The sequence below is a fragment of the Emiliania huxleyi genome, assembly GCF_000372725.1.
Source record: "Emiliania huxleyi CCMP1516 unplaced genomic scaffold EMIHUscaffold_366, whole genome shotgun sequence".
Lineage (NCBI taxonomy): Eukaryota > Haptophyta > Isochrysidales > Noelaerhabdaceae > Emiliania > Emiliania huxleyi.
In genome coordinates this window covers 65709-74138 of record NW_005199228.1, presented here as the reverse complement: position 1 = coordinate 74138, position 8430 = coordinate 65709, and the positions used below count along the sequence as shown (strand labels likewise).

General features: G+C 66.9%; 3 protein-coding genes across 3 annotated transcripts in view; 1 reads left to right on the top strand and 2 right to left on the bottom strand.

The window, feature by feature from the left end:
• Window positions 1–795, bottom strand: part of EMIHUDRAFT_458691 (hypothetical protein) — a 1955-nt gene extending 1160 nt beyond the window's left edge. The window contains exons 1-2 of the mRNA XM_005772091.1: window positions 604–795; window positions 39–261 (exon numbers count right to left, since the gene is read on the bottom strand). Of these exons, the coding sequence (XP_005772148.1) occupies window positions 39–261; window positions 604–764 (384 nt within the window). The 5' untranslated portion in view covers window positions 765–795. The remainder of the gene's footprint in view (window positions 1–38; window positions 262–603) is intronic.
• Window positions 796–1306: 511 nt separating this feature from the next.
• On the bottom strand, window positions 1307–4264 carry EMIHUDRAFT_117896 (hypothetical protein; the record flags this gene model as incomplete). The annotated part of the gene is made up of 2 exons (XM_005772090.1): window positions 1307–2053; window positions 2939–4264. 2 exons carry the CDS (start codon window positions 4262–4264, stop codon window positions 1307–1309), a joined length of 2073 nt encoding a protein of 690 aa, XP_005772147.1.
• Window positions 4265–5021: 757 nt separating this feature from the next.
• On the top strand, window positions 5022–5828 carry EMIHUDRAFT_117895 (hypothetical protein; the record flags this gene model as incomplete). Its single annotated transcript, XM_005772089.1, has 1 exon — window positions 5022–5828. The coding sequence occupies one exon, from the start codon at window positions 5022–5024 to the stop codon at window positions 5826–5828; it is 807 nt and encodes a 268-aa protein (XP_005772146.1).
• Window positions 5829–8430: the final 2602 nt, after the last annotated feature.

The following is an 8430-nucleotide window of genomic DNA, read 5'->3' as shown; positions in this document are numbered from 1 at the left end:
TGCGCAATCAGGCCGCGCTGCTTCATGGCGGTGGAGACGAACTCGGAGAGCTGCTTGTCCGCCAGCCCCGCGCCGATGGGCAGGTTGCCCACGTACAGCCGCCGGTCCTTGCGCGTCGCCTGCCCCATCAGCGGCGCCGAGTCGGCCTCGTTCTTCTCGACGTCGACCCACTGGAAGCCGTCCCAAAAGCGGGCCGGCTTGTTGTCGGCCGGCGCCGCCGGCTTCTTCTTGCGCACGGGCGAGGGGCTGTAGCTCCGCGACCTCCCCCCATAGCTCCGCGTGAAGTCGCCGCGCGGCGGCGAGCTGCCGCGCCGCCGGTCGTCGCGGTGGCGCGGCGGAGGCGAGCGCCGCCTGCCATGGTCGCGGTAGCGAGGAGGCGAGCGGCGGCGGTCGTCGCGGTAGCGCGGCGGCGAGCGGCGCCGGTCGTCGCGGTAGTCGCGGTAGCGTGGCGGCGAGCGGCGCCGGTCGTCGCGGCGCCGGTCGTAGCTCGGGCTCCTGCTGCGGCGGCGCGGGCTGCGGCTGCGGCTGCGACGGTCGTCTGCGCGGCCGCGCGAGCCAGCGCGGCCGCGCGAGCCGGAGCCGCGGCCGGGCGAGACCTCTGACGCCTTGGCCGCCTCTGCCGCGCTGTTGCCGTTTGCGGGCTCGCCCTCAGCGTCAGCGCCGTCTCCCTCCTTGGAGCGGTGCTTCTTGTGCTTCTTGCGCTTCTTCTTGTGCTCGCCGCCTCCCTCGTCGGCGGGATCCTCCACTGGAGGGGGCTCCGACATGTCTGCCTCTCTCTGCGCTGGGCGCAGCGTGGTGCTTGTGTGGTGTGAAGATCACAACGCGGGCTGTGAACAGGACCACACCCATAGGAATCCTAATGTACAAAGTCCTTGATACGAGGACGGTACCCGACCACCGGGAGCCGGCGAGGGCGCTGCATAGACTCGATCGAAAGATCCCACCCCGGGCTGGATCGATACGTTCATCGTACATCGATCCACCCCCCGGACTCTATCTAGACACAGGGCTGCCCGTTCGACTCGCCGCTTTCGTCCCGGCTGTGATTTTATAAACCATCTTTTGTGTGAGCTCTGAGTCTGTCGTGTGCGTGTGCGTGATCTTGGGTCCGGGGCTGTGCCTCTTTGTGTGAGCTCTGTCTCTGCTTGCCAAACATTGCCAACAAGTTACCTTTCTAGTAAGAAACGCCTGCCTATGTGTGAAGTGTGTATCACGTATCCAAGCCCCCTTTCAGCCGCATCCAATGATGCGCGACCCATCTGCTCACAGCTCTCTTGAGCTGTTTGCCGCGTGCAGCTGACCCATGCTAACGTAGCGAGGTTGCTGCGAGCGACTGGAGCGCTCTCAGCAGAGCCGGGTCAAGCACAGCCTCCGGCTGACCGAAGCGCGAGAAGGCAAAGTGCGTGGAGTACGGCGACGTCATCTCGTACAGAGCGGCCTCCCCCTCGATCGCACCCTCCGCCATTGCCGAGGTTGTGAAATGGCCTGCTTGGGGATACTTGTCGAGCAAGCCTTGTCGCGGCGAAGATGACGAGAAGGATTGCCCGATCAGTCCATGCGGGAGCGATCGCGCGGCGGCGTCGCCTCTTGCATTGAAGCTGACATCGAGGCGGTGCCTTGGGCCGGAGATCCAGTCGTAGACGTGATTGCCCTGGATACTGACAGTCCAGTTGCCGAGGGTAAACGTGGCCGTGGAGAATGTCATTGCTATGCTGAGGTCGCCACAGTGCTTGGCCCCCCTCTTTCCGATCTGGAAATGATGGCGCTTGCAGGTCCCGTTGATTACCTTCCAGCCCCAGTTGCCTGAATTCAGTTCCTCGGCCCAAAATGAGGCCTCGGTTAGGAAGCTGTTGTCGTTTCGAGAGCCAGCGGTAACGTGTGCCTCACTTATGAAGCTACCGTGGACAATGAGCTTGCCGCCGTGCAGCCGGAATGATGCATCCTCGGTCTTGACGTTGACGGACAGCCGAGGGGCAGAGAAGAAGTTGTAGTAGATGCCATTGCGGCCCCGAAAGTCAGCCCGACCACCGTGCGCAAAATGAATGTGCGGGTCCTGGCGAACGGAAGCGGGCTCCTCCGCGCCAGGTGTGCCGTCGCCGTCCGAGTCGGGGTCGGTGGCGTCGGGGATGCCGTCGCTGTCCGTGTCGACGGAGCCCTCCTCGGCGTCGGGGATGCTGTCACCGTCCGAGTCGGGGTCGGTGGCGTCGGGGATGCCGTCGCTGTCCGTGTCGACGGAGCCCTCCTCGGCGTCGGGGATGCTGTCACCGTCCGAGTCGGGGTCGGTGGCGTCGGGGATGCCGTCGCTGTCCTTGTCGACGGAGCCCTCCTCGGCGTCGGGGATGCTGTCGCCGTCCGAGTCGGGGTCGGTGGCGTCGGGGATGCCGTCGCTGTCCGTGTCGACGGAGCCCTCCTCGGCGTCGGGGATGCTGTCACCGTCCGAGTCGGGGTCGGTGGCGTCGGGGATGCCGTCGCTGTCCGTGTCGACGGAGCCCTCCTCGGCGTCGGGGATGCTGTCGCCGTCCGAGTCGGGGTCGGTGGCGTCGGGGATGCCGTCGCTGTCAGCATCGGCCACGCCCTCCTCCACGTCCGGCAAGCCATCGCTGTCTGGATCGCTGTCTGTGTCCGTGTCGGGTATGTCATCGCTATCCCGATCGGGGTCGAGACGGTCAAGGACTCCGTCACTGTCCGTGTCAGCCGTGCCTTCATCAGCATCGGGCGTGTTATCGCCATCTGAGTCAGGGTCAAGGCTGTCAATTTGGCCATCGCTGTCGCTGTCTGCGGTACCCTCACCCGTGTCAGGAGTCCCGTCGCGATCCTGGTCCGGGAGGGTGGGCGGCGGCGGCGGCAGCGGCGGCGGAGGCAGCGGCGCCGCGGCGGGCGGCAAGGGCGGCGTCGAGGGCGGCAGCGGGCAGAAGTCGGCGTTGAGCGAGAAGGCGACGGTGTACGCCCCGTACCCGTTCGCGCCCGAGCTGTACGCGACGGTCATGGTGCTGTACCCCGACCCCGTGTACGCGCCCTCCACGTCCACCGCGTCGAGGTCTCCGCCCGCGGACGTGACGTACGAGCCCGCGGCGGAGCGGTACCTCGCGCCGTCCTGCGTCAGCGTGAGCGCGCTGCCGAGGCTGACCGTGAGGCGGACCATCTTGAGGTAGGAGGCGTCCAGGTACGCGGCGTAGTAGTGCTTGGTCGCCGTCGTCGCCCCCGACCCCTCCACCACCCGCGCGACGGCTGTGCCGCCTCCGAGCACGCTCTTCCCTCCCAGCCGCACCGCCGTGAGGACCACCACCCTCGCGTCCTCGATGGCGGCCGAGAGCTGGTAGTTGCTCGGGTAGCTGGCCGAGCCGCCCGTCGTCTCGGCGGCGGGGTCGGGCACGCTGATGCACGGCATGAGAGGCGGCGGCGGCGGCAGCGGCGGCGGAGGCAGCGGCGCCGCGGCGGGCGGCAAGGGCGGCGTCGAGGGCGGCAGCGGGCAGAAGTCGGCGTTGAGCGAGAAGGCGACGGTGTACGCCCCGTACCCGTTCGCGCCCGAGCTGTACGCGACGGCCATGGTGCTGTACCCCGACCCCGTGTACGCGCCCTCCACGTCCACCGCGTCGAGGTCTCCGCCCGCGGACGTGACGTACGAGCCCGCGGCGGAGCGGTACCTCGCGCCGTCCTGCGTCAGCGTGAGCGCGCTGCCGAGGCTGACCGTGAGGCGGACCATCTTGAGGTAGGAGGCGTCCAGGTACGCGGCGTAGTAGTGCTTGGTCGCCGTCGTCGCCCCCGACCCCTCCACCACCCGCGCGACGGCTGTGCCGCCTCCGAGCACGCTCTTCCCTCCCAGCCGCACCGCCGTGAGGACCACCACCCTCGCGTCCTCGATGGCGGCCGAGAGCTGGTAGTTGCTCGGGTAGCTGGCCGAGCCGCCCGTCGTCTCGGCGGCGGGGTCGGGCACGCTGATGCACGGCATGAGAGGCGGCGGCGGCGGCAGCGGCGGCGGAGGCAGCGGCGCCGCGGCGGGCGGCAAGGGCGGCGTCGAGGGCGGCAGCGGGCAGAAGTCGGCGTTGAGCGAGAAGGCGACGGTGTACGCCCCGTACCCGTTCGCGCCCGAGCTGTACGCGACGGCCATGGTGCTGTACCCCGACCCCGTGTACGCGCCCTCCACGTCCACCGCGTCGAGGTCTCCGCCCGCGGACGTGACGTACGAGCCCGCGGCGGAGCGGTACCTCGCGCCGTCCTGCGTCAGCGTGAGCGCGCTGCCGAGGCTGACCGTGAGGCGGACCATCTTGAGGTAGGAGGCGTCCAGGAACGCGGCGTAGTAGTGCTTGGTCGCCGTCGTCGCCCCCGACCCCTCCACCACCCGCGCGACGGCTGTGCCGCCTCCGAGCACGCTCTTCCCTCCCAGCCGCACCGCAGTGAGGACCACCACCCTCGCGTCCTCGATGGCGGCCGAGAGCTGGTAGTTGCTCGGGTAGCTGGCCGAGCCGCCCGTCGTCTCGGCGGCGGGGTCGGGCACCGTCACGCACGGCAGGGGGGGCGGCGATGCCGGCAGAGGCGCCGCAGGCGGTGGCGGCAGCGGCGGCAGCGACGGCGGCGTCGAGGGCGGCAGAGGACAGAGCCCCGTGATGCTGTACGTCACGGACGCCGCCCCGTACCCAGCCGAGCCCGAGCTCACGAAAATCACCGCCTCTGTTGCGATCTATATATAGTAAGCAATCGCCTCTATCTAACTAAGGAGAGGCCGCGTAAGTAGGCGAGTATCGCGTACATTTTGCGGCTGACAAATGACGTATCGACGTATCGACAAAGACGTATCGCGTACATCTCCGCGTCTATCACCTCCCAACTCCCCGGTCCTGGGCGTGCGGTTACCGACTGCACTCCAAGTGCTCCATCCTGACCACGGTCTGACATAATGAGGTAGGTAGGTAGGATCCTGATGTGTACCTCTTTTTGGTGACCACACCATACCCTGCAACAGTCCGAACCCCGCCGATCGCGTACCTAGGTAGGTGGTCGCCCCACTGTTCAGCCTTTCGTAAATGGGGGGAGCCGCTCGTTGTTTGTCGCTCGCCCTCGTCCTCCTCCCGCCGCTCCTCGCCTCGGCGCAGCATCGCTGCCGGCTCGGCGACGTGCGGCAGCCCGACGGCAGCTTTCAGCTCGGCAGCTGCGAGGAGCTGCTCCTCTTTGGCGAGAGCGTCGGCGACGGCGGCGCGATCAAGCTCGCATCGGCTCTCGCCGGCAACACCAAGCTGCAGCTCGTCGACCTCTGGCACAATGGGGTGGGCGCCGCCGGCGCGAAGGCGCTCGGCGCCGCCATCGCCAAGAACACCGTCCTCAAGCGGCTCTACCTCAACGAGAACCCGCTGGGCGCCGAGGGCGCAAAGGGCATCGCGGCGGGCCTGGCCAAGGCGCGCGGGCTGCGCCACCTGTGGCTGACCCGCACGAACGCGGGCGACGAGGGCGCGGCTGCACTCGCCACGGCGCTCGCCGCGAACCACGTGCTGGAGGCGCTCGACATGTGGGAGTGCGGCATCAGCGGCGCCGGCGCGGAGGCCATCGCCATCGCGCTGAAGGGGAGGCACGACGGGCTGCGAACGCTCGAGCTGCGGGGCAACGCGATGGGCGACCGAGGCGCGAGGGCGTTTGCCGCGCTGCTGCCGACCAACAAGCCCCTCTCCACCCTCGACCTGCTCAACACGGGCGTGAGCGCCGAGGGACGCGCGCTGCTGCGGGAGGGGCTGAGAAAGGCTGCTTCGCTGCCGTACATGGTGCTTTTCGAGGACGCCATCGGGCCGCACCAGCAGCGGACCTCGTGGGAGGAGAAGGGGCAGAAGAATGCGCCGTGAGAGTGTGCGCCGGAGATGGTTTGTGTCGTTGATTGTGCAGCTCTGGGAGAGACAGTGGCAGCCCACAGCTCGAGAGTGTGTTGGAGAGAAGGTGTGCTTGTGGTTGTGAGTCTCCTCCGCGAGCGCGACGTCCCTCGCTCCGGCGCCAGAAGCGTGACGCCAGGCCGCAGCCAGGCGCCGACGGGCCACGGCGGTCTCCGCGGACATGCGCGCCACAGCACGCGCCCCAACCGCTCCTTCCTCCTACGGCTTTATCTGGTCGCCACCGGCCTCCGCGGAGGCGGCGATGTCCCAGCCCCAGCGCGGCCCCACCCATCGGCCAGCCCTCAGATCGATCGATCGGCGCTCAAAGTCGGCTTCAGAAGTTCAGATCCGAGACGAAGGAGAACGCTGCTGGCGCCGCCGCCGATCGATCCCAGCGGCGACGCCACAGCAGGCTTGTCCTCTGCTCTCCGATGCGCCGATTGAGATGAGAGAGATCCCGCTTCCGGATACGTATATATCTCAAATATGATAATTGATAAAACGTATATCGCGATTTTTTTCGAGCTCAGACGGCAGCGAGCGACTTTTGCCTGCAGACGTAACTCGGCCTCTGGCCGCCGACAGCGCCTAACTCGGGGTCTGGGGCGGAGCCCCAGCCTGGGGTCTGGGGCTGGCAGCCCCAGCGGGGTGCGGGGCAGAGCCCCGCGAAGAAAATTTTGCATTTTTAGCGCCAAAAACCGACCAAAAATAGGCTGTGAGCTGCTGCCAAGAGCCCCCGTCTAGAGCGCAATGTACAAATCTCGTACATAGTACACATACATCGCGATTTTTTTCGAGCTCAGACGGCAGCGAGCGACTTTTGCCTGCAGACGTAACTCGGCCTCTGGCCGCCGACAGCGCCTAACTCGGGGTCTGGGGCGGAGCCCCAGCCTGGGGTCTGGGGCTGGCAGCCCCAGCGGGGTGCGGGGCAGAGCCCCGCGAAGAAAATTTTGCATTTTTAGCGCCAAAAACCGACCAAAAATAGGCTGTGAGCTGCTGCCCAAGAGCCCCCGTCTAGAGCGCAATGTACAAATCTCGTACAATAGTACACATACACATACACACACACACACACACACACACACACACACACACACACACACACACACACACACACACACACACACACACACACGATTCATACTCATGCAGTGTGTACAGATCACTTCCGTCGCTGACGCTTCGACATGGCCGCTACTGCCTTGGCTGCTGGCTTGGCTGCTGGCGGCTTGCGCCGTGCGGACCCCTTGGCTGCCGGCTTGGCCCCCCGCCCTGCCCGCGCCGGTGCTGGCGCATGCAATGATGGGCCATCGTCATCACTGCTGTCTGGCGGGCGCGTCGGCGGTGCTCGAGGCGGTGCAGCCTTACGCTTCCCTGCACGCTGCGCGGGTGCATGTGCATGTGCGGGTGCGGGTGCGGGTGCGGGTGCGGGTGCCTCGCCGTCGCCCTCGTCCTCGTCCTCGTCCTCGGACTCGTCGCACGAGGTCTCCTCCATGTAGCCCGCACGCTCCTCCTCGAACTCCTTCTAGCGCCTCCAAGTGCTCCACGTGCAATCTCCAGCCTAGATCAAGTCCTCCTTCACACCCCCCCAACTCACCCACAAAGCCACCTCTTCCTCGGTCCAACGCAGCGCCTCAAGCCGTGCCTGCTCCTGGTTGACTGTCGCAAGCCGCTGCTCATGGAGCAGCGGCTGCTCCTCGTGCTCGTGATCTGATGAAAGCTCGGCATCGCTCAGCGCTTGCGCCATCGGGACGTCAGCCTCTGCCGCCGGAGCGGCGGCCTCGGACTGCATCGCTGGGTCTGCAGCTCCGTCGACCTCCTCGGTGGGAGGGTCGGCGGCGGGCGGTTCGGCGGCGGCGCCGTCGGCAGTGGCGTCCACTGGAGTACCGCCCGTGCGCACACCAAAGTGGATTAGGAAGGCGTTCTTGGCGGCACGTGTCCACCCCTTTGGCTTGGGGCCGCCTGCACCGCGTCGATGGAGCATTGGCAATGCCGCGCGGCGCCTACGAATGGTTCGGGAACGCCGCCCATGGGAACGGCGCTCTCGGCAGAGCTTTCGTGGCGGGGAGACGGCTGCCCGGAGGTGCCCGGAGCGCTCTCCCGGCTCACTGAGAGGGGAGATGGCGGATTTTTTTACATGGGTCGGGAGGGCAGCTCACGGCGGTCACGCAGCGCGCACCTTGAGTCGCGAGGGCGGCGGCGACGGTTACCCGACGTCGGACGGACCGTCCACAGTGGTGCCAGGTGCAGGCATGAATGGGTCTGACCTCGAAAAAAATCGCGATGTATGTCCCCATGGGGCATGGGCTCGGAAGAAGAAGGACAGAGGAGAGACGCTGGTGAGGACGGAGCAGAAACTAGCGCAGACGAGAGCAGGGCAGACCCGGGGGGACTGGGGAGCCGGAGCAGACGGCATCGGCCGCCGAGGGAACGTTGGGAAGAGGCACGAGGAGGGTAAGGTAAGGTAAGGTAAACTTCTCCACACACACGAGGTGGTGGGGCAAGGGGCGCAACCCTCGCGTCTCCACGTCTGACGACAGGAGCCCCACGGCATTCAAAGTGCAAGGCCCAGTGCGCG